The sequence below is a fragment of the Gopherus evgoodei genome, chromosome 6 (genome assembly GCF_007399415.2).
Source record: "Gopherus evgoodei ecotype Sinaloan lineage chromosome 6, rGopEvg1_v1.p, whole genome shotgun sequence".
NCBI classification, from domain to species: domain Eukaryota; kingdom Metazoa; phylum Chordata; order Testudines; family Testudinidae; genus Gopherus; species Gopherus evgoodei.
The window spans coordinates 66704473-66730739 of NC_044327.1; the positions used below are offsets into that span (position 1 = coordinate 66704473).

Here is a 26267-nt window from a genome sequence, read left to right on the forward strand (position 1 = left end):
CCCTGCCCCGCTGCACCCGGCAGCAGAACAACAGGCTGGTTACCGGCCCCCAGGGTGGTCAGGATCCAGCCAGGAACGCCACTTCAGATATGAGCTGGGGCCCCAGCATTATGCCACCCCATATATTTTGCCGCCCTAGGCACCTGCTTGTTTAGCTGGTGCCTAGAGTTGCCCTTGGCGAAAGCAGGATCTCCCATTCATTCTGTGAGATTCTTTGTATGATTGCCAGGATTCTGGTTGAACAGCAGCAAAAAAAAAAAAAAAAAAGCCCACCCATTAAGGGCCCAATGCTGCTCCCACTCAAGTCAGAGAGTTTTCTCATTGACTTGAGAGGAAGCAGAACTAGCCTTAACTGTTATGGAGTATCTGAGCATTCTGTGGTGCATGAGTCTGATCTCACTTTTACTGGTGTAAATCAAGAGCAGCTCTCTGGAAGCTGATGGAATTACATGGATGACAAACTGGTGTGAGAGAGAACTCAAGCCCTAAAGGTCTGACCCTGCAGTCTGTACATAGCCTGCCTAGGACCTGCAAGGTCAGGCCATTTGTAGCTTCAGCATCTCAGCAAAGTCTTAGCCATCCAGATCTGCAAATGCTTTTAACCTTTACGGGTTGTCTGGTTACAAAAACTAAAAGGCCCTGCACACGCACACACTCAAAATCAGTCATCTGCAGTTAAGCTACATAATCGGAAGTAAAAACACAAACCAGAAGAAAGTATCCAGAAGTCTGTGAGGAGCCAGTCCCAATGATACTTCCCTGATCTTACCTCTGGCTTTCCCCCTGGCTGTGCAGTGCTTCCAGGTATTGACCCTGGTCAAACAAAAAAACCCTATGAAGACAAAGAGAAATACAAATGTGTCCTGTATTGTCTTAGCATCCTTGTGGAATCTCTTTACTTGCAGCACTTTGTGCTAATTCGGTGTTCCAAAATACATGTTTTCTCCTTAGCATCTGTCTGGGAGTTTGGGCACGAGAAGGAGAGCTGCTTCAAACACTTGTCTTATATAAAACAAATTATCTCATTTTTGCATGTTTTCAGAGGCTTATATCTGAGAAGAACAAACCTTCAAGATTTTTAAATAGAACACATCTATTACTTTTTTAGGTACTGCCAGGATTCTCTCTTTGCCGCATACATCTGCCACAGTAAATATGATTGCTCTTTCTGCATCTTGCTCAGAGGTCTTAAATGGAGCCCTTATTTTGATTCTGTATGATCTTTCAAAATAGTCTTCTTGGATCTTTAGCTAAATCCAACTGCAATATATTCAGAACCCACTGTTCCAAAAAAAGCAATATGATTGTTTGTTCCAGCTGCTCTAGAGAGTCCAATTATTCTGACATTTTAAATTCTGAATGATTTTCCAAGATTTGCAATCTGTTTAACATTTTATTTTCTTTAATGATGGCTGCATGGAGCCTGTTAGCTGCATGGAGCCTGTTAGCTTTCTCATTTCTTTTCACGTGTTTTGTTGGCTTTTTCTGCTTCTGTTAGCTTGCTTCTAAGTTATCAAAGCCACCATCTAAAACTTTAAGTTATAAAATATAGTATCTAGCTCTACAGTTGCAGAATGGATGCTACTAAAATGCCCACACATTTCACATGGGATCTCCTTGATGGAGTGTTTTTGCCCTAACACTCCCACTGCAGGGCCTGGTCCATGCAACACTGTTGACAAAGATGAGAGCTCCATGGTTCTCCTGATTGGCATTGTAATCATAGAATCATCATACTGGGTTGAGTTTTCTTTGGTTGTGTGTAATTTTTCCTTATTTCTGTTTCCTCATCAAATCTGTTCTCAGTATTGGAGGGATTTAGTTCACAGCAGTGTGTTCATTCCCTTACACTAAGAAAACTCTGAGGATACGTATCTTCTCTCACCAGTCCCCCCTACACTCACACACTGAAAAGAAAACCCTATACAAGTGCCAAAGTGTTATTAATTTACTGTGTACCATTAATATACAGTGAATGCAAAACACAAGACAAGAGTTATTCATTATTGTTCCACATGTGTGAAATCTGAAGATATGATCTGATTTAGCACTCTCTTAATCCAATTTCATGCTGGTGTAACTCAGTGGAGTTATATCGCTGTTCAAGTGGAGGAGGGCAGTGGTGAATAAGACCCATAATCCAAAGGTGGTATTTATACATCTGTTGTGAGTGGCATGATATAAAAAATATTTGTTGTACTTATTTTTGACAGGTTGGATTTTTGGTCTTTTTAAGGCTCCTTGTTTTTCACCTGTGTGGTCACCTGGAGACTTCTGGAGAACATACATATAGGCTTCATACAGATTTAAAAGGTAGAACATTGTATATTTGCTATATAAACAACATTAACAATGACTTTTAACTACTAATTTGGGAAATGGAAGTGACCTAAGTGAATATCTCACGTTGTGCTTCACTCAAGAGACTACCATTTGATTCTTAGGAATACTGTCCACCTGAATTGAGAGTTTCATATGCATCAGTAAGCATGCAAAGCAGTCAACATTTAGCCTCATTATTTAGGTAAAATAGAAAAGGTGAGGTCTGTAGGTGAAGAAGGAAGAAAAATCAGAGCAACTCTGCATCACTATATAATTAGTCAATTTAGTACATATGTCAAAAATGCACAGTATATTGTGATTTTAAGACTATTGACTGATCTCAAATAAATACTTGCTTATAAGCAGGAATGCTGAGTATTTTAAAAATATACATGAATCAAATCAATGTCTTTTAAAGCCTATTTGGAATGTGATTAATATTATCTGTAAAGCCCTTACTAAAAGCAATCTTATATAGCACCATATGTTTTAGGTGATAACAGGTGACAGGTCACTGCTATAAATAGAAAAAAGTGACATTGCAAAAGCCTTAAATGTCCCTCAGGTACGGTTCTAACATACAGCCCAATCCTGCAGGGTGCTGAGTGCCTGCAACGCACACAGGCTGACAGTGAAAAGGGAGAGTGCTCATAGGACTGGGTTTCTGTCACTTATTTGTTATGCTGACATTGCTGATAAATTTAATCTAGTGCCAGGTATTCATATTCTATTTCAGACTGTTCAGCATGCATGCACACTGTATGCAGTGAATCAGTAGGCTGCTGCTGTAGCAAGACTGCAGAGGGATTGCAGTCTTGCTACTGTCAATTGGTTGTCATGGCCACAAGTAATACACAAAATGAAGAACAAAGAATCAGATGATTTAAAAAAATTATTACCCACTTTTTTCCTGACACCTTTTATTTTACAAGCTTTGTCCACACCAGTCAATTATAGAAAACACATAAATATCATTGACACTCTCACAACAGAACTTCCTGTATCTGCCAGTTCTTAAAATGTAATGCAGCAAGCAATATTTTGGCTTACAGGCAGTCAAATCTGCATTCACCCAACTACTGAGGTAATGGTTATACACCCTTTCAAAACCCCTTTTATTTAATGCAACTGAATTCAGATGGCTTGATACATTACTCTACCTCTTCAGTGCTAAGTGTGGTTATTGAGAGGAATCAAATCCCATTTACAGTACAGATGTCAGCATGTGAATGCTAATCGTGGAGCTTCAGATCTTATCAAAGGATATACGTAGTTTTGGGGGAAAAAAAGCGCAATTTTAGTTTACAAAAGTTGAGTCTGGTTTCCATGCAGAGTTAGCCAAAAATAAATGCTGTCACTGAATGACTGGCATGAAGAGAGTTTACATTGTGATTCACTATTAGCTGAGAGCCTCCTCATCTTGTTCAGAGTTAGCCTTAGTTAATTAGGAATTCAGTCATCATGAGAGACTTCAACTATATGTAGCTCATGGGTTACATAAGCTATTATCTCTGACTCATACTTGTAGTATTGTGTTCTACCACAAGATACCACAAGAGGTCACACAACATTTATAAATCTACTCTGGAAAATTTGCTAATGAGTCCATCAGCAAAGTAGTGAAGTTAAATAGCACATAATAAATAAAAGGCAAACAGAATAAATTATAAAACAACAGGAAGACAATTTTCACAAAATTATTTTTCATGCCATAGCACTTTCAGCTTGTGAGGTCTGCTACCATCCATATCCAAACATCCTCTCGGCTGTGCAATTTATGCTGAAGGCTGGAGAAACCATATGTGGTGCTGTGGTATTTTCTGATGTAAGCTTGGAAGAAAGACAGAAGCAGAGTCCTCTTGACATGGTGGGTAACATAAATGAGGTGATACATGATTCATCAGAAAGGATTACTGTGATCAAATAAGCATACTTGGTAATTCAGTGAAAATAATTAAAGCTGAGCTGAGCTAGACAAACTACCTGTAGTCCAGGGACAGGATAAACAGAATACACACTCATCTGTAGTGATTGCCACCTGGATTTGTGAAATATATCATTTCATGAATACGCTGTCCATGTTTCTTTGATGCAATGCAATTAATTATCAATGTGATACTACAGGGACCGAGTGCATATTAGTAGCTAGGGTGGTGTCAGTATCCCTTTTAAGATTCTGTTTTCATGACAGCATTTACTCCCGCTCTATGGCATCTGCTTCCTTCAAAGTGTGTGTGGAAATGGACAGGGATGGGTGGCTGTGGGGGAGTTCATGCACAGCCCTTCTGCAGCAACAGAGCACTTTCCTGAACCTTGCTGCCATGGGGGCCAGGAGGAGCACATGGGGAAGGGGGAGCACAGTCCTGGAAAGCAGCATAGAGTAGCTGGCTTTCTGAGGGCTGCCCTGAGGCATGCAGATTTCCCTGTAGATATTGGTGATGCCTGCACGGTTGAATGGCCGTGTCCCTTGCTCTCTTTGTGCAGCCCTGGATCCCTCCCCCTGGAGATGATGCATCAAATGCTGTGTGCAGTGGACCAAAGAGAATTTTTCGGAGTAAGTTTTCTCCTCTAGCTGCCTTTTCTGTGCTAGGGAATGATAGGATCCATAATGATGTGATGCACAATAGCCTATCATTTATATGATTAAAAACTGCCTAATTATGTGTCTAGCTTACAGGCTGTAATGACATCAAAATGGCTCCTACAGTCTCTCTTGGGTAAACAATATTTCTTGCTCTTTTCTCTTTACCCAATTATGTATTTACCTGAGGAAGTGTAAGGCTGTGTGAGCACTGACCAACGTTGTTTTTGTTTGTCTTTTCCTAATCTAAGTAAATATAAATAATATTTATAATACTAATAATTCTTAACTCTTAAATAACAGTTTTCATCCAAGGATGTCAAAGTGCTTTACAAAGGAGGGAAAGTACCATTATCTCAATTCACAGAGAGAGAAACTAAGGCCTTGTCTACACTACAGAGTTTTGTCAACAAAAGTCAGCTTTTGTTGACAAAACAGTGGAGGTGTACACACTGAAATGCCTTTCCCACCCATGTAACTCCCCTGCTATATTGACATAATAAAACCACTGTGACAAGCTGCATAGAGCTTTTTGTGGTGACAGCGCATCAGTGTAGACTCCTCACTTAGTTATGTTGCCTTAATTGGCCTCCAGGAGGTGTCCCACAATGTCGATCATTACCACTCTGGTCAGCAGTTTGAATTCTGCTCTGAAGGTACACAGGTATGCACCTCTCTTTTAAAGGCCCAGGAATTTTTGAAATTCTCTTCCTATTTGCTCGCCATGCACAGTTCACACAGCATCTTCCCATCTGACCATGCTGGCTTTCCACAGCAGACGTGGAGCACACCAGAGCTGTTGGATCTGCTAAGTATTTGGGGCAAGGAGGCTGTGCAGTCACAGCTTTTCACCAGCTGTAGGAATTTTGATACACATGGGCTACTTGCTAATGGCATGCAGGAGAAGGGGAACAAAAGGGACACACAGCAGTGTCATGCTAAAATCAAGGAGCTGAAGCAGGCATACCAGAAGGCAGGGGAGGCTAACCATCACTCTGATGTAGCTAAAATCAAGGAGCTGAAGCAGGCATACCAGAAGGCAGGGGAGGCTAACCATCACTCTGATGTAGCCAAAAACATGCTGCTTATATAAGGAGCTGCATGCCATCCTCAGTGGCGACCCTGCCTCCACCACCAGGAGCCCTGTGGATGCTTCGGGGAGACTGGAGGCAGTAGCCAGCAGACTTAACCCTGGGAGCAAGTTGTGGACAAGCGAGTGGAACTGGAGGATGATGTGGAGCACATGGAAAGGCTGTCTGGTGGCACAGCAAGTCAGGACCTCTTTTCCACTCCGGAGGGGTCTAGACAGTCCTATAATTCCAGCCCTAGTGCACAAGACAGGGGAACTCCGATAAGCTTATTTTGCTTTGATATTGCAGTGAAAGGAGATTGAGTTCTCGTGAACTTTGTTGTATGGTAGAAGAGGCATAAGATACAGAAATTAATAACAGAGCCTGTGGGGCCACAGCAGAAAAGTTTGTTAATGTCCAGGGGGATGTCCCTGGAATCCTCTATAGCGATCTCTAGGAAACTTTCCTGCAGGTTTTCTGCAATCCTCTGCCTAAGATTTCTTGGGAGAGCTGCCTTGTTTCTCCCCCCCGAGCTGTAGGAAACTTTGCAGCACCACTCAGCAATTATTTCTGCAGGGACCAGAGCAACACACAAACGAGCAGCATACGGAGCCAATATGAAGCCACACTCAGGCAGATGTATCCTTGCATCTTGGATTGCTCTTAGGAGTGAGACATTGGGCTTGATTACCCTAGTCTGTCAAAAAGGGTACCAATATTCAGAATAGCCACTTATAGTAACCCCCTTCAAAAAACACTTTTTGCCCCTTCTTGCCCTTTCCCCCTCTCTCCCCCCACCCCCTGCAAACTCACCTTAATTGGGACTTGCAGCAACCCATGTGCTAGCCCAGGGACAGTGAGAAAGAGGTATGTATAACTTTTGTGATTCAGGGCTGTGAGTGCACTCTCAATACTATCTCTGTTCATTGTTTCTTTGTCTTCTAAAGATGCACCCTTGAGAACACACTCTTTCACACTGGCAAAGCACCTCCATCAGATAAGAGGGCGACCCAGGAGGAATAAGGAGTATATGTTTTGTGGAGTGCTTCAGTCAACAGATACAGCACATAGTGAAATAAGCGTGGAGAGAGACAATTAATGAAAGACTGAGGCCGGATAGCCAGGAAAGGACACGGGCAGGAGCAGATTATAAAGCTCCTGGAGGACCAGACAGAGGTTTTGAAGTCCCTCATTAGCCTGCAATCAGTGCAAATCTGTGCCCAACTCCCGCTCCAGCCACTACTGAACTCCGGTCTATGCCCTCCCCAAACTCTCACACTGCATTCATCATGTGTTTCTGGTCCCCCACAGTACCCCATGCACTCCAAGCCTGAGGACTGGTTTTCCAATGAAAATTGGAATTACACCTAGCTGTGACAGCTCTGACCATGAGACTGTTCATTTTCCTGTCTTCTGTTTGTCCAAAGGTTTGTGTTTTATCCCATTAAAACTTAAGTCTTTGAAATAAAAGGGTTCTTCAGTTATGACATATATAGATCGCTCAGTGCTAACATTGAAACAATGACTATAGGTAGGAATATTTACTCTTTGCAATTAATGCTCAAGAAGCAAGCACTACAGCAGTAATTCATGGCGGCAAGTAAACATTGCCTGGCTGAATTCATCACATACAGACACATTACTGGGAATCATTGTCAAAATGCTCCTTCAAAGCCTCCCTGATTCCAATAGCCTGCTGCTGCTCCTCTCTAATTGCTCTTGTATCCAGCTGCGCAAAATCAGCAGCCAGCCGATCGCCTCTGCAGCACACCCCTGGGGAAACTTTCTCCCCTTTCATTCGCAAATATTATGGTGAGTACAACAGGCCACAATGCTCATCAGAATATTTTCTTCATTGATGTTTAACCAGCTAAAAAGGCAATGCCAGCATCCTTTTAATCAGCCAAAGGCAAATTCAGTGGTCATTTGGCACCTGCTGAGTCTGTTGTTGAAGCACTCCTTGCTGCTGTCTAGGTTCCTGATATAAGGTTTCATGAGCCATGGGAGCAAGGGGTATGTGGGGTCTCCAAGGATCACAAAGGGCACATGCACATCCTCATTTGAAATCTTCTGGTCTGGAAAGAAAGTCCCAGCGTGCAGTTTTCTATACAGTCCAGTGTTCCGAAAGATGCATGCATCATGTGCATTCCTTGACCACCCCACATTGATGTCAGTGAAACAGCCCCAGTGAGCCACCAGCGTCTGCAAGACTGTGCCGGGTGGCCTGGGTCTGGAGGCCATCTGCTAGAGGCGTTGTAGCCCTGCCACACCCCACCTCAGAAAAGGGCAGTAGAGAGGTCCTCCAAGCTGCCTAGAGCAGCTGTATGGGAAGCAGCTAATCAGGGCCAAGTAAGCTAGTATAAGAAGATCTGCCGGGCCAGAGTGAGATCAATTCCTTTCTGGAAAATTGTGACTGGCTGGCTGCTGCTGAGTTTTTGTCTGCTGCTGAACCATGAAAACAGTACATGTTTTGGAAAGTGGTTTGAGTCACTCTCTTAAAAGAGCAATGGGGAGGTGGTATCTTAAATGGGAAACATTTATTAAAATGTTTAAAAGCACCTACTCAAGGTTGTAGGCACTTATACATACATTTCTTAAGGCAGAAGGATGGTGTTATGGTTAAGGCACTTGACCACAGGCACTCAGGAAGTTAAGGTTCAGTAGATGCAGACTGTAAAATGGGACTAACCTTCCACAGATATTGTGAGGGCAAATTAATTAATGTTTGTTGTTCTGTGACACTATTGTGATAGGGCTCATATCATTACATGAAGAGGAAGGAAAACATAAATGGACAAATAACCATATTAGAACATTTAACCATCCTTCTCAAAGTTGACTTCGTCTCTCAAAATATAAGTGGTCCCTGTCAATCCATCATGAAGAAACCTTATCAAACCACCTGTTGTGGAAAAGACCACCAGCTATTCGATTTTGGTCAGACAGGTCGAGGCACCTTTATTGATAAAACAAGAGTACAGGTATGCATACAGGGAGAGACAGAAAATCCCATGCAAGGGAAAAACTGCTCTGTCCCTTACAATTTTCACCAAGCTTATAAAGGCTAAAACCGCAAAACGTCATATTGATTACACAAGTTATTTGCTTATTTTTGGTAGTTAATATTGCAGATCAGCAGGTTATTTACTGTAAATTCAGCTTGGGGTATTTCCAGTTAGGGGCTTTTGCAATTACATTGTCTTATGACTTCTTGATTGCGAGTACATATTGCACAAGCTATTAGCATATTGCATAGGTCACACATTTTGGCAGTGATTAAGCTGGTCACTTGACAATGCCACCTGGCAATTTTCCATAAGCAAGCAGTCTTATTATGCTATATTTTGCTTAAAGCCAGACTGGCAGGAAAAGACCCCTGGTCCCTCCCTGCTTAGTTCCTCTTTTGTCAGTGTTCCATACCCATATTTCTTAATACTTGCTTTCCTCTCCACCCAGTGGGTCAGACATTACTGATAAACAAATTAGGCCTGGCTATATGGGCCTATAAACCAATAAAGCTAAAAGCATTTATAATTATTACAGTATTATATATTAAAATTACAGAGGCTTATATCAATGTCAGGGATCTGCAGCCGGGACTGATTTTCCTTATTATTTCAGTCAGGGTCCCGCTGCAGTATCCGTGGCAGTGACAGCAAATTCTTAGGCACTAGTTAAACAAGATTTTATGAAAACAAAAGTTTACAAGTATTTAATTATATTTGAACTGTAGATGCTCATATTACTGTTGGGGACGTACCACTAGGGTACTTGATCGTACATGGTCTTCAATCAGAACCCTAGGGCAGGAACCACACCAGTGACAGCAAGATTCTAAAGGCAGTGGCTAAACAAGGGCAGAAAGCTACAAGTATTCAATTATATATCAGGACCACAGATGCTGTATTACTGTTGGTAACCTTCCACAAGAGTACAGTTCGTGCATTGTTTTCTGACCAGCACCCTAGGGCGGGGTCCACACCAGCAACAGTAAACCTTTAGAGGCAGTGGCCGAAGATGGCCCGAGTTGGCCGGTATTAAAGCTACATATAAAGGGTGGGAGGTTATGATTCCTTACACACCCATGACCATCTCACCCCACTCCCTCAGAAAAGCTTGGGGAGAAGATGAGCCTTGCAGCATACTGTGGCAGTCAATAAATCTGGGATGTCTCACACCAAGGGGGAAAGAAGGATTAAAAAAAAACACCAGGGAAGAGGAGGTTTGTAGGAGCTGTTAAGAGTGAGTGGACGATACAGCTGGGATGTGGGAGTGAATGGCAGATCCTATAAACCTTATGTTGGGAGATGCCTGTAAAAGGAGATCTTTAATAGCTCACTGTGGAGAACTATAAAGACCAATAGGGCCAAGTTAAAGTCAATTGTCTGCTTAATAGATAGCCATTATGAAGAACAAAGGGCAGCTGTAGTATGATTGTTACGAAGGCTTTGGAGTGGAGCCCAGAGCTGAAGCGCAGAGCAGCTCTGGAGCAGTAGAGCTGCAGGTTTTTGCCTAGAGCTGGAATGGAGCCAGAACACAGCTCCAAAGCCCTGATTGTTACAGCTTGAAGCCTTGAGCAAATGTTCTGCTGAGTTTTGAACAATCTGCAAGCAATGGGAATGCACTGGTGGAAGCCTTTGTAGGAAGGAAAATTGAGGATTATAATCATAGGGGAGTGTGGGGTTTGACACTTAAGGAAGGTCATCATGTTATAAATAAGGGTATAGCATATGCAAACTGTGCAACTGGAGAAAAAAACTCTGGTATGATCTTGTGCTGTATCTCTGGGAAGTGCGGTACAAAACTCTCAGCCCAAGAGGGGTGAAGGTGCATGGACTAAGAAGGTTTAAGCCACTTTTTTACCCTTCTGTTTCTAGGCTGCTTCAGGGGCCAAAATGGGATGTAATTTAGGTAGCCCTTAGTTGCCACCGATGTTACAACAGCTCATGCCAAGCTGCCTATGGGCAGCAGCACCCTGTGGAATCATAATGCTGCTGGATCTGGTCCTTTCCTCAGCCCCATACTGGTGCACTCCTATATTGGAACGTGCAGAAGAGGCTTTGTAGTTTCTGTGCTGTGGGAATTTTTTTGTGACCAGACTTAGGCTTTTTATTATACTTGTATGCTGCTGCACCTGTAGGATCAGGGAAAAATACCCCTCCCTACTTTGTTACCACATCCAACATATGGAAAGGCTGCAATTAAAAATGATACCACTGTTTTAATTAAGCTAATTAACTGACCAAGTTTCCTCAATAAGTGGGAAGACAAAAGGAAAAAGAACCTGTTTATAACAATGACTTCAAGACATTCGTATTGGTAAGTAAGCATGGATTATTAGAGGAAGGAAAAAGGGTGCTCTACTGTCAAATACTTTCCTTCAGTCACAGAAAGTTTGAGGATTTTGAAAGTATATACCCTTGAAAGTTTAGTGTTCTTTGTCTTTGTCGAAGGATGTAGCACTTCATAATAAAATATTTAGCACTCAAAGGGATCGCCTCTGAAAACCAGCTGTGCTTAAGGCTTTTGAATGCAGTCAAACCTCATAACATAGTGCTCATAGATTATAGACAATACACACCTAGTTTAGACTCTTCAACAGCAGATTACAGCAGCTTCTTCCATATCCGTTTTTATTTTCCTTATTTCAAGGTCTGCTATTCTTTATCATAGCTCTGAATGATTCCTAAAGAGCAGTGAGGATTGTAGACTAACTAGTTCAGAACAGACAGCTAAAATGGATTGACAGTGATTCAATTACTATTAATGAAACTTAATTTCTATAGCATATTTAAGTGCACTACATAATAAAATTATCCCCCAAGGTTTACTGAATTAAGAAATAGGGTCCCTGCAGCATCCTCCAGCCAGTGAGGATGTATGACAGCTCCCTCATGGGAGCCCTAGGTAATCTGAAAAACCAACTCAGTTCACTTCCTGGTCTCTGAGCTCGCTGAGCCTCTCAACATAGAGCCATGTAGGAGATTTTCTACAATCCCGGGGCTGTATTAACTAAAGCATTTGATGTGGCCACCAGTGGGGGAATTCAAGGGCTTGAGAAATCAAGGACTGTAAGGCTCAAAGAGTAGTCTGCTCATTTGCAAGAATTTCCTGCCCACTGGGCAGCTGTGTAACTGCCCAAACCAGAAAGCAGGTATTTTGAGGGGAGAAGCTTGAGCAGACTCGCTTTATGATAAGGCCACAACTTATTTTATTCTGGATCAGGGCCTTATTTATCTCTGGACTGTGATTGCACCATTATAGTCATTGTGATGTATTAATACATGTTTAGTTCAAAATCATTTTCATAGTGGAAAAAGGAGTGGACACTTAAATGGATATCAAGAATATCCAGAGTTGTGATTAATGATGCATTTTGTGAAACAGTTACTAAACTTGGTTAAGCCAATTTCTAACTATTAGAGAAAAGGATGGGACATAACATGAGGGGTAGATTACTCCATATCTGCCTACTGTTGGAGTCATACACCTTCCTCTGAAACATCTGGTGCTGGCCACTGTCAGACAATACCTACCTATGGCAGTTCCCGTGTTCCTACAATATACATCATTTAAAGCCCACAGAGCAGCTAATCAACAATCTATATGAATTTAGTAATTTCTCAAAAATAGATTTTTGTGCCATCACTAGATTATAACAATTTTAAATGAGCTTAGAAGCTAGGAATTTGGTCATGTAAATTTTTCATGCATGTTAATTTGATTCAGTTTAATTTGTGAATTCTTACAAATCCTATATCAAGATTCTGACACTCTTGTGGAGTCCACAAAGTCACGAGGACTCCCCCATAGCACAGGGCTCTGCATTAGCAGATCCTGATACAGGTTTGCTGCCCAAAGTCAGTGTTTAAAAAATGATAATCTTTTAAAAATTGTTCTTATTCTAAACACAACTCCAACTTGTAAACAAATTAATGTTGGGTCTGATCTTGCAATCTGATAAATACAAGTAGAGATTGACATTTAACACAGAGTCCTATTGGAGTCAGTGGGACTATGCTTGAACGTGGGGCTCTGACTACGCAAATCAGATTCTAGAGTCAGAACCTTGGCCAATTCAATGTTTTCCAGTATAACCAAAGTGTGCCAGTCCACATTACTGATTAATAACCTGTGTTATTTAACCTTACAGACAAACTACAGCAATTCTACTTTTTGTTAATAGTCCCAGCAGGCTGAGGCTTTTTTTTCATAAAGCTAATCTTAGTCTGAAGTGAAATCTTAATAAAACTGGTTTATACTGTTAATGCTGGCTCAAACACAAGCTTAAATGTAACAGCATAGGCAGGGACACTAATTTTAATTACTTCAGAAGAGACAACTTCGGGTAGTGAGCACTTCATAATACATAAAACCCCCAGAGAAACAACAATAGCACATCCTCTGTTGACTAGATTCTGAGATTTTTTTGGTCCCGTTGTGCAGAATATATTAGAGGCATTTGTAGCATTGTATTTTGTATGAAACTAGAATGCTGAGCAAGCATTGTGCTGAGTAAAATTCTAAGACAAGTCTGAGTAGAAAACCAAAGACTAACTTTCTATTCAAGAGATCTTATTTATGAATTTCACTTAATTTTTTTCTTAGTCCGTCTTGGATTCTGACCCATCAGTTCGATTAATGCTTGAACAAAAAGAAAATACGATTCAGCACTTTCTTTGGCATAGTCTTGTTGTTTGGGTTTGTGTACACAACAACTCTTCTCGACTAGATGAAGTACTTCAACATCTTCTGTTCTATAAGGAAGAGCTCCATCAGAAAAACTGGTAAGGATAACTCTGATAAACCAACCTTTGTGCTTAAATGTTAATCACACCTAAATTGCCTATGAAAAAGATTTATACTCTCAGTGCCAAAAGCGGAAGCAATTTATGTACTTTGCCTTACTTCATTTTATCAATAAATTGTTCCTACCTTTTTCACTATAAGCACATACAGATATTGTACTGGTTTGTCTTTATTAAATTAGTTATTGATAGGAACTTCATTCTAGCATTTTAAGTTGCCTTAATTTTCCAAGTAGTTAAACAGCTGAAATGAAGTGTGCTATCCTTCAGGGAAATACATCAAGCTTCGATTTTTGGGTTTTTTGTATTCCTTACTTGTGAAGTGTGACCAAAACTAATCTTGAATGATTAAAATTAATTTTGCGTGGGAATGATTTCCTAAATGATTCTGTTAATTTAAGTATCAACCGCCAAAGTCAAGCTTTAAATCTGGGCTTTGTTTAGCAGAGCTACAGTATTAAATGGGTGAGTTTTATTTTTCTTTTTAAGAACATTTTTTGAAAAAAAGAAGCATCTGCAAAAGTGATGCAAGGTACCTGCTCATTCATAACCAAAAGAATCTAGTCTAAAACATAACAGGAGGTTGCCCTGGGAACCAGATGTAAGCTTCCCTAGATATCAGGGATGTTCTGTCCCAGGGTATTGGTTTAGCTGCATAAACTTCAGTGAAATGGGACAGTGGATATAACAGACCTCTCAACAAGCATGATTTTTTCCCTTTGTTTTGTTCTTGAGCCTTAGTACATAACTATAATGGAAGAAGCAGTAGAAAGATTTTACCTAAGCATAGAGTCTGACAGAGGTAGGCTATCTCAGGCTGTAACCCAGCCCCCGACAACAGGATGTGAAGCTCTGCATCCTCAGAGCAAGGTGGGGACTTCTGGGGGGCCCTTGTCCTCCTCTTCTCCTTTCCACTACTTACAAGGTAGCAATTTTTATAGTTTCTCTCATTCTCTCCAAGTGTTTGATTGGATCTTCAGTTTCCAGACTACATTACTCCATTATAGAAAGGAACCAAACAGTAAGTGAGTGGGTTTGCCAATGTAGGGTTTGGGCCTATCTTTACACAATAGTCAGACTCTGTATATAATGTAATTATGCTGCTGAGCAAATGCCACATAATTTACCTTTTTGCCAACATGACACACAAATCTCTGCTCACTATAAGACCTATAAGGAAACATAACCCCCCCCCCCCCCCCCCCGTCTCGTTGGATAGAGCTTTGCAACTGTTTATAAGGGATCTTGTCTTGCCACCAAAGTCTTTTGGAGGTTGCTGTCACTGGTCGGATACTGTACCATGGCCTTGATTGAAATAGTAAACTGTCAGTCCTTGCTGCAGAGCCCTGCCATTGATATAAGCATCTGTGATTTTAACATATAATATTGCAACAATTATATGCTTTTAGCTTTATTAGTTTACAGGCCTATGCAAGCTAAATAAATGCGAAATAAAAGCCATGGTTTTAGTTCTCAAAGAAACTTGTATTACTGTGGCACTGGGTGTGCACTGGGTGTGGAGAAACTAGATATGAGAAAAGCGGGGTATGGAACACTAACAAAAGAGGAACTAGGAGGAGACAAGGGGTCCCTTGGAGGCCAGTTCAGCTATAGGCAAATATAGTAGCTTTGCTTGCGTAAGGTAGATCACAAGGTGGGGTCACAAGATAACCAGCTCAACACTGCCCAAAACACAGGATATCTGTTAAAATAGCTTGCTAATTTGCAATATTCTATATGGTAAGGCTTTTGCAATATGTAATTGCAACCAAGGGGTCATAGAACAGTCAGCATAATTAACAATAACTGGAAATACCCCAAGCTAAACTTACAGTAAATAACCTGCTGATTTGCAATATTAATTACCAAAAAAAGGCAAATAATTTGTGTAAACAATATGACATTTTGCGGTTTTAACCTTTATAAGCTTGGTGAAAATTGTGAAGGGCAGAGCAGCCTACCTCTTGCGTGAGATTACGCAGTCTCTCCCTGTATGCATACTTGTAATCTTGTAGTCTTGTTTTATCAATAAAGGTTGCCTCAGGCTGTCTGATTCAAATCAACTGGGTGGTGGTCTTTTCCACAACAGACCACAAAAATTATTCTGCCACTTCTAGCTCCTCATCTTGTCCACCCACCGTTTGTCATTAATTTCCATAGATGTGTTACTTTGTTTGTCAGTGGCTTTGTACACTGTTGTCCTTAAAAGGACAGCGTGGGAAGAAGAGAGAAAAATCTGTCTGATACAGAGGGCAGCACTAAGACTGAAAAAGGCCTTCATAGTTACCCTTTTCTCAGATGTAGTTGGAAGTAAGAACTGAAGGTGGCCAAGCAGAGCACCTAAGCCACAGAGGAAGGCAGCTGTCAGGCAGCTCTTTATCATATAGAAGTGGAGCTGAGGATACCTAGATGGCAACCACTTCTTGCAAGCCTCCTCCACCTTTCTCAAGATAGTGCTTCAGAGCCTCCTGCCACTGCATGCTCCCTGTTCCTGGGGACCAATAAGCCCTGCAGGAATGGGACTTCTTTTCTGCAATGCAAGGCAATTACATGCATTTTTATTTTTCTTTGGGGGGACTTTATTTTTTTTAAAAGTACTTCAGTAAAACCAAAGATTACCAAATGATTTAGTAATCAGTTAAATCTCCTTATTTCTAGCTGGTCACCAGATTCAGTGCAACTCTGCCATATAGATCACGTAGCCTGACTGCACAACTTCAGCCCAATATGCTACGAAATAAAAAGAGCCTTGATAGGGGTACTGATATCACTGGGAAGAGTCAGAGAAAAGTTGGTCTAGATCTTTGGCCCAGCCCAAGTCCCTTTTGTGTTGCTCCAGAGATCACAGGCCAATAAAATAGTCCTCAGAAACTGTTCCTGCCAGCGTAAGTTAGATGCAGCTCTGTGTTGCTCTAACCTTCACGAAGACATAATTGGGTTATGGGGTGGAAAACACCTCTTATACCCTACCCACTCCAGCTGCACAGAGCTCTCTATGTTTAGAGCATCTTGTCTCCATGGAACTTTTTGGTACTTTTTGTTGCTAAACCTGGCAGATACAATGCAATATAATAGATTAACACAATGTAATACATGCCAGTAAAGTGCGTAAGAATCACTAGAAACAGTAATTTCAAAAGATGTGTAGCATCAGCATAAAAGTATTTTACAGCAGCGACCAGTGCGACTGGCACAAGGGCTGCCTGAGCTGCTCCTGAGCCAGGCGCACCGGCCGCTGCAGAAGTCACGGAGGTCATGGAGAGTCACGGAATCCATGACTTCTGTGACCTCTGTGACAAATTTGCAGCCTTAATGAGGGGGTCTAAAATGATAGTTACCACTCAAGAAAGAGAACTTTGAGTCATTATGGATACTTCTCTGAAAACATCCACTCAATATGCAGCAGCAGTCAAAAAAGGTAACAGTGTTGGAAATCATTAGTAAAGGGATAGATAATAAGACAGAAAATATCCTATTGCCTCTATATAAATCCATGATATGCCCACGCCTTGAATGCTGCATGCAGGTCTGGTTGTCCATCTCAAAAGAGATACATTAGCATTGGAAAATGTACAGAAAAGGGCAACAAAAATCATTAGGGGCATGGAACAGCTTCCATATGAGGAGAGATTAATAGGATTGGGACTTTTCAGCTTGAAAATGAGACAACTCAGGGAGGATATGATAGAAGTCTATAAAATTGTGACTGCTGTAGAGAAAATAAACAAGGAAGTGTTATTTACTCATAATACAAGAACTAGGGGTCAAATGAAATTAATAGGCAGCAGATTTAAAACCAACAAAAGGAAGTATTTCTTCACAGAATGCACAATCTGTGGAACTCTTTACCAGAGGATGTTGTGAAGGCCAAGACTATAACAGGGTTCAAAAAAGAATTCAATAACTTCATGGAGGATAGGTTCATCAATGGCTATTAGCCAGGATGGGCAGGGATGCAAAACCATGCTCAGAAGTGTACCTAGCCTCTGTTTGCCAGAAGTTGGGAATGGGTGCAGGGATGGATCACTTGATGATTACCTGTTCTGTTCAGTCCCTCTGAAGCACCTGGCATTGGCCACTGTTGGAAGACAGGATACCATGCTAGATGGACCATTGATCCCAGTATGGCAATTCTTATGCTCTTATATTGAGAGGATAGCATTCTCTAGGATCCTTTGCTTCATCTCTGAGCGGCATGCATCCTGTTATTGTTTTTGCTGTGAATTATGGGAAGCTACATGGCTTTACATTTTAAAAAATCCCATAAATCCATTGTCTCCACTCCATTCTTCTTGTTTGTACTGGTTCATGCCATTTTCCAATTGCTATGGGCCAGCATGATCCCAACGTTCTGTACTACTACAGTGACAACCGTGACTATGGCCAGGCTGCTTGGGCTGTATTACAATACTTGGGGTTGGACAGATTCAGCACTGGACTTTCCCTATTGCACCACTGAGCAGATGATGCTGAAGCAGGAGAATATTCTATGGCAGCAGCAGCTCCTCCAGCAGCAGGAGGATACTCTGCAGCAGTGACAGCAGGCTGAGGCAGAAGACCAGAAAGATGCTGAGTTGTTGAAACAAAGAGGACGGATTCCTAAATCACCTATACAGCATACAGTGCCATTTATGGGCCTGGGAAATTTGACTGGATTGGTGGGAGAGGATCGGTCTGCAGGACTGGGATGAGCAGTGATAGCAGCAAGAGAATTTCAGGATAGGGAGGACGTTGAGAGCTGTGCAGAACTGTTCCTGGAGCTTCAGTGGCAGCATACCAACTTGCAGTGCCTCATACTTATGGAAAAATGGGTCACCATTGGCATTTGGGAAGCTGGATATTCCAGAATGTTATTGGTCTGCAGCCAACCAGTTGAGCATGAGGAGACCAACTGTTGAGGCCATTCCCATGCAGGTCTGCTATGCCCTTGGTGAAGTGCTGTGTAACCAGGGCATGAAGCTGTGTAATGCTCAGAAGACTGATGGCTTTGCATGCATGGGGTCTCAAACTGTATAGGTGCACCCTCCCCACCCCATCTCCTCCCAGAGCACAGAATTTATAAACAGACATATTTCTCCATGGTGCTTCAAAGACCGGTGGACCACTGCAACAAGTTTACAGGCATAAATGCAGAGTGATCTGGGAGGATCCATGACGATAGGATCTTTTGGAACTCAGTAGTATTTAAATTAATGGAGAGAGGCTCCCAGGACCACTGTGAACATTGATGATGTGGAAGTTGGTTTGGTTATTCTGGGAGACCTGGCTTATCCCCTGATGCTCTGGCTAATGAAGCTATATAGAGGCTGCTTGGACAGAAGGAAAGAACATTTTAACTACTGTCTCAGTAGTTGCAGAATGGTAGTCAAATGTGCATTGGCTGTTGAAAGGCAGAAGGCACTGTTTATGGAATAGGTCTGAAGCAGCAAAATTTTTTTTCCCAACCATTGTAACTGCATGTTGTGTTTTGCACAATATTTGTGAGAGTAAAGAGGAAAGCCTGAAGGGCAGGTAAGAGGCTGAAGAACAGAGACTTGCTCGGAGGTTTGAGCAGCCAGCAAGGTATCCCAAAGAGCACAAACAGCTGGGGGAATGCTGGAAGGAATGCCTGTTCGTGTTTTGAGTCCTCTGGCTGAACATGTGAGCCCATGGAGGTGATACTGGGATGCAGACATTGCAAGCACTGGAGTATTTTGTGTTCCCCTATGTGCTTTTGTAGAAACCATGCATGATTTCATTGTTAGTTAAATGATTTTCTGTGTAACTGCAATGAAGACTCATAATTGATGTTCTGTGAAGAGTTTTTATTACAAAACAAAAAAATCAATAAAAAAGTTTTAATGAAACCAATGGAAAAGTAATATCTTTGTAGTTGGAAATATATTTAACTAAATAACCAGCTATACACAAATCTTTAATGAATGCAACAGTAAGAACATTTAAAGTACATCAAATGAGAGGGTGGGGGAGGGGGAGAGGCATAAAGTTAAAGGCGAGCAAACAGCGGGCCTTCAGAACTTCCTGTCTGCATGGGTTCTGGATTAAGTGTTGCAGCTCAAAATTATCAGTGGTGTTGCAGGGCTTGCTGCAGGGATACAGTGGTTAGGGGTTGCTGCTGGTCCCAGTAGCCAGCATTGTCCAGGGGCTGAAGGACATGGCTGGATTCCAAATTATGGACTGCAGGGCCTCCTGGCCAGCAGCAGCATGTTTTGCAGGATGTTCTGGCTCAAGATCGTATCCATGAGCTGTCTCTGTATCTCTGTCTTTTTCCATGATCTCCTTTGCCATGGTGATGCTGTTGTTAGCCACAACCACTCTTTCCCTGGGCACTGAGACACTGTCCTTGGCCACTGTCATGATCTCCTGGGAGAGGTGCATTTCTTTCTCCCACTGGGTCCTCACCTACTGGCTCCGCCTCTCAGTCAGCCTGGTTTTCCTGTGTGACTCAGCCAAGAGTTCTGCAGACATGTTGTGAGACTTCCTTTTTCTCCACCTCAGGCTGGCTAGTCTGTCAGCAGTAGATAGAGGCCCTGTTCTTGATGGTTTGGCTGTTGCAGGTGCTGTGACTATGAGAGTAGGGGAAGAATAACCCAGTCACTTGTTCAAATCCCAGGCAAGTTGTGAGAGCTTTTTTGGAAAGTATATATATGTGATTTTACCTCCTGAGACTCTTCCCATTCTTTGGCAGAAACTCAGAGATAAGTGGCCTGCATGTACAGAGGGTGCCTGGTCCATTTGGATTTCTGTATATTGTATCTGCTTTCACGCCGGTAGGGATGGGGTGATCAGAGCTATGTTTCCAGGTTGCTTTTTCGGTTTTGTTTAAGCGCTGGAGGCCCTCTTGTGGTGTTGGAGATATAAAGAGGCGGCTGGGGAGGGGGTGTTGTTGGGGGCAAGCTAGATAGCACTCTCTTCTACATCCCCTTTAGGCTATCCTCCTGACTGATGTTGTTAGACTGAGGCAGGTGACGAGGAGGTTGAGAATGGGCTTTTTCAAAAAAGGCAAAGGGAGGACAAGTGATAGAGGCTGTAAAGCTATTCACCAGGATAGTTCCCCAGAAGTGCTGCAGGATTGGAAGGGGCTTGCAAGCTATACTCGGGCCATGGGCATGCAACTATTTTCTATAATATGCAAAAGAAAACTGAGCAATTTCTCAGTCTTAATTTCTGCTGCATCTCCCTGGCAGACACGGAGTATGTGCAGAGAAAAGAAAAGAGGGTTCTGGCATCATTTTATAGGGTATTTGTACCTCAGTGGGGAGCAGTATTGTTTGTGCCTTGACCAGGCATCCAATGTTCAGTTGTGTCTACTGTAAACTACAAGAACTAAGCAAATTTCCTGTAAGCAGAGTCTCAATACACGGTTGAATTTTGCACTAATGAATGCTTTTCATTATTTGAACCTGCTGCAAGAGGGTGGGTGGAGAAGGCGAGGAATTTACATTGTGATTGTACTCTGCTGGCAAGTGCCATTCTGAAACAGCAAAAGACAGAGAGATGGAGGCTCTTAGCTTGAAGCTACCAACAATAATATTAAATGGTAAAGCTAGGTACTTACATGTCAAAGTTTCCTTCCAAAGAATCTGACTCTTTTGGTCCCAGCCTGGGTTTCCAACTGGGACTCTGGCTCAGCCAATGCAGGGAAGGAATCAGAGTCCATTGCAGCAGGGCAGGACTGAGTTTAGCTTTCCAGCTGGCTGTTGTCAGGGTGCTGAGTAGGTAGGCCATACATCTGGTCTTAAACTGGACAGTCCTGCTTTTCTAGGTTTTGTTCCCTGTCCAGTACTGAGACAAAATCAGATGTGGTTTAATCTGATATTGGACAGGGGATGCCATTTTGAGGAATGTGCAAGGTCACTTCCACCCACTCAGCCCATATCCCCAATGTCACTAACTCATGGCAAGTAATAGCCTTGACTGATGGGTAATAGCACAGAAGCTGGCCAAGGAGAACATTCGAGTTTACCAAAGAAGAAGGTATCTGGGACAATGGAGTCTTTTGAACACTGGGTGGAGAAAGAACACTGACCAACAAAAATAGGGATGGAGCAATGCTTTGCAGGAGCCCTGGCCAGTGAGTGCAAGGCAGGGTGGAACTCTGGGATATGTCCAATAGTGTGTTTTAGGGGCTGTACCTAATGGCAGCAGTGGCCAGTGGGTGACAGGTGTGCAGTGGCTACGGAGCAAGCAGCTTGGCTTGCAGTACCGTGAGCTGTTGGCTGGAGGTGGAGAGAGACTCAGATCAGGGATACAGAAGAATGCACTCTTAAAAATGGTGTCACCTGTGCAGCATGACCTTGTGTCTGTGTAAGGTCGGACACAATGGAGATGAGGTCACATCAGTGAGGGTGGGACATAGTGTCCCTGGAAGTACTAGAACACCCAGTATTCCAGGAATGAGTGAGTGACCACCCTAGTCTTGAGTCCCAAAAAGATTCCATCTCTCAGTGGGGCAGCTTTTCTCCAGCATCCTTTCGGTCATCACCCGATGAGTCGAGCCGATCAGCCTCAGTGCGGGAGAGGGGAGAGTGTGGGCAGTAAGCTCCTAATAGTGCCTGGGATGAGTCATACTGTAATTGTATAAAATCCTGTCCAATGCATCAAAAAATCTTCCTCTGGATTCTCTTTTTATCTCTCATTTCAATGTACTTTCTCCTGAGCTGCTTGTTCTTCATTCAAAACTGGTCGGCAACCTGGTCATGATCTCTTGCAGACATCTGCTTTGCAAAGTCCACAGAATGGTCCTTTAGTCCTGTGGCTGCCCACAAGAGCTTCCTGAACCAATGCTTCTCGTAGATGACAATGAGATCTGGGGTCTCAGCATGGCTCCCCACAGCTGCAGGCGGCATGTTGTGTGCCTTCTGGACTGCAATACCAGTTGTATTGCCAGAAAGATACACTGGGATCCAGGAGCAAATGGGCAAAATCTGGCTCTGTGCCATGTTTTAAAGGGAGAAAGGCCATCCCGGGAACTTGATTGGTGCAGTAAGAAGACAGGTCAGTAATGCTCAACCTGCAAACCGTTGGAAGCATGCAAAAAGTGATGCACAACTACTGCATGTACATGAACAAAAGACTGAACTAATACAATTAGAATCAAACCTAGTCCACTTTGCAAGAGTTCCCAATAAATGCAGAGGTAGTGCACAGTGATGAGTTGTGACATGTGTATATGTGTGTTCTCAACCTGGATTAACTCATCTGATCTGGTGTAAATCCCCTATGTAGACCAAGATGTGGGCAGTAATTGATCCTGGAGTAATTTTAAATTTCTTCTTAAGATCAGTGTCTCTGCTAATACTTTTAAATCCCTTTTTCTTTGCATATGTGGAATAGAGACTTCTGGCCTCTTTCTGTGTAAGGGCATTTTCTTTCCTGGACAGCCTTAGATCACCACAAACATTGTCTTTTCAATCAGTGTTGCTATGATAGAGATATGAAGATATGTGCTATAACACTATTCATACTTAGGTGATTCAAAGAATGGTTTTATAAAATCTTCACAAGAAACAATGTAACAATTACAAATGAAATTATATCAAGTGTAAACTCAACTGTGGCTCACTTTCCCTCTATTTTACCCTTATGCTGCCAGGAATAAATCCTCTCCCTCCTTGGTATTTATACTTTTCAAACATTTGTAGCCTTTTAATGTATTCTCCCCCACCCCACCCCTCTTTAACTGTTGCTCAGCCAATCTGTACTGTACTTATATATTTAGGTCTTTTAATCTCTCTCAAAAGTCAGTTCCTTAGGGCCCTGATCATTTGTGATTCTTTTCTGAAATCCCTCCAGTTTTTCATATCTTTGATAGTGAGTGAGGTGTCCAGAACTGAAGGCAATATTCCATGTGCACTCATATCAGAAACATGTAAAAAGGATCTATATAATCTCTGCTCCATAATGTGATGTGACTATGTATGCAACTCACGTTTTAAATAGCTTTTTTTTGTTGCTACCATGTTGCATTGGAAACTCATATCTAATTTGCTATTCACTATCACATTTTGGAAAGGAATAATGCTGAAAGTGACCAGGTTTCTGCCTCGCATTAAATGTCTGTGTTTCAGATTATTTCCCCCTCAATATATTTGCTTGCATTTTACAAGGTGAGTCATTTGGTTATTTTTCTGACCCAAGTTACTAACCTCTTTGCATGCCTTTGTATTTGTGTCCTTACTGATCTTTACTCTCTCTTTTAGATCACTTAATGAAGATACTGAACAAAACTTGACATAAATATTGATTTTTCTGCAGCTCAGCATCTCCCATAATTCTGAGACATATGGACTATTCTTCTTTCTGCAGCTTTGAGAGGCAGTTCAAAGCTGTAGTACAGCCCATGCTAGCCAGCCACATTCCCTTCTCTGGCCTGCTGCCAGATCTTCTGCCTCCACAGCAGCAAACTGGCAGTTCAGTTCTCTTTGCCAGCTTATTACTTTACTCATATTTTCAGGCAGTAGTCAGCAGCCTTTCTCCTTCAGTTCCTGGATGGGTATGGAGCAGTCAGGTGGTCTCTGCCACCTCAGGTGGTCTCAGCCTTCCCAGCATTGCAGCCCCTCACCGTCAGACTCTTTTGCTCCTTTTCAGACATAGCAGAGCTGTCTCACAAGCACTGAGTTAAATCCAAGTGGTGGTGTATCTGCAAGGAAGCTATTATAAACTCATCGGAGGGCAAATTGTGCCCTACCTGTTCTCAGCCAACAGACCCTGGAACTGCTAGGGCACAGGAATGTTAGGTCCACACCCTTGCCCTAAGGAGCTGTGACTCCAAAACAGACAAGTCTGATTTGGAGACGCAGACCAACCAGAGTGAGGACTTGGAAATGCCAAGGAAAAGGAGGATTTCATCTGATCCAGGACAGAACAGAACCTAAAAGAACCCCCCGCAAACTCCTACATGGGTCACAAATTCATTAAGGAGAGAAACGGCACTCACACTCAGCTCCCCTTCTTCCCAAATTGAATCAGGAAACTCTGGCAATGAAACCCTATTCCCCAGGCAGGGAGAGTGCAACCCTGAGGGGGAGGACAGTAAGAGAGATATCCAGAGGGCTCAAGGCACTGTATAAAACAAACTGCAAAAGACCATGTCCTAGAAACAGCTGGGTGGCAACCACTGAAAAGTTGGCCAAAAAAAGGCTAAAATTTTCAAAAAGAGCATAAAAGGGAAAGAAAAGGTATATAAAAAGATAACATATAGCAGGTATTCATCCTCTGCCTCAAACACCTCCTCTTTTACTGAGGAAGGGGACCTCCCAGATTGAGCAGAACCTGGGGGCAGGAGGGGAAAAGGTTTTGGCCCTCTGAAGCATTTGAAACCATGTGCAAAAAAGGTCACATCCACAATCCAGATCCAACCTAAACAGGTGCTAGAAGACAGGTATATCTTTAGGCTTGTCCTTGAAATCCTCTTCTGAGGCAGCAGTCCCACTGCATTCATACTTCAAGGATGTGATCAGAGAGGAATGGGAAACCCCTAATAAGGGCAGACACATAAGTAGGTATACACTTAGGTATTAAAAATTGCAAGAGCCAAAAAAAAAATGCCATTAGATATACCAAAGGTCAGTGCTGCAGTGCCATCTCAGGTAAAATATATAGTAACCCCATACAAAGGGGACTGGGGATTTCTTTCCCAAAGATCCAACTGATATAAAGGTGAAAGACATCCTAAAGAAGGAACTTTGAGGCTTCATTGACCACCCTTGGAGCATCTCTGGCAGCTACATGCTTTGCAAGAACTACTGTGTCCTGGCTGGATGTCTTTAGTGCTGTGAAAGAGACCATCCTGACTTCTGGTCTACTCTTATGAAAATTTCCCTAGCAACAGCTTTTGTGGATGCATCAATGGATGCAATGAGATTTTCAGCCAGGGACATGGCATCCAGCTCAGCAACCAGATACCACATCTGGCTCCACAGCTGTAAGGTTGACATTCACTCCAAAAAGTCCTGTGCTCATCTAAATTCACAGGCTCTCTTTTCTCTGTGGAAGAAGTAGACAAAAAGGTGGCAGAAAGCTCTGCCAAACCAAAACAATCCCTCCTCTCAGTGCTCTAAAGAGGAACTACAAACCTAGCAAAACAGATTGTCACTCCTCCCAAATAAAGATACCAGAGGAAAGGCAGCAAGTATTTATGGGGAAAACCCTGGAACGGGATTGGGTGGCAAATCCATAGGTGGTCTACTTCCTCTAAGAGCCCAGTATAACAACAAACATATCTCCACCCAAAACTAAATCTGCAAGGCAGAATTCTCCACATCTCAGAATAATGGTTTTGATACTCCTCGAACTAAAGTCCCACCTTATTCCTTCTTCATCCAGTCCCCCATCTCAAAACAACAATTCACTACTCGTATCGATCATTCCAGTTTGGCTTTTCATCAGCCCCCAGGGTCTTCACAAGATTCCTGTGGTAATAATAGCCAGACCTTAGGTCTCAGGGCACTCACCTGTTCCCTTTCTAGATGACATCTTGATTAG

General features: G+C 42.4%; 1 protein-coding gene across 2 annotated transcripts in view; it reads left to right on the top strand.

Annotated features, from left to right (window-relative positions):
• TMEM232 (transmembrane protein 232) overlaps positions 1-26267 on the top strand; it is a 128269-nt gene that overhangs the window by 35944 nt on the left and 66058 nt on the right. For both annotated transcript variants that reach the window (XM_030567470.1, XM_030567471.1), the window contains 3 exons: positions 2214-2313; positions 4038-4189; positions 13582-13760. In XM_030567470.1, coding sequence (XP_030423330.1) covers positions 2214-2313; positions 4038-4189; positions 13582-13760 — 431 coding nt within the window. The remainder of the gene's footprint in view (positions 1-2213; positions 2314-4037; positions 4190-13581; positions 13761-26267) is intronic.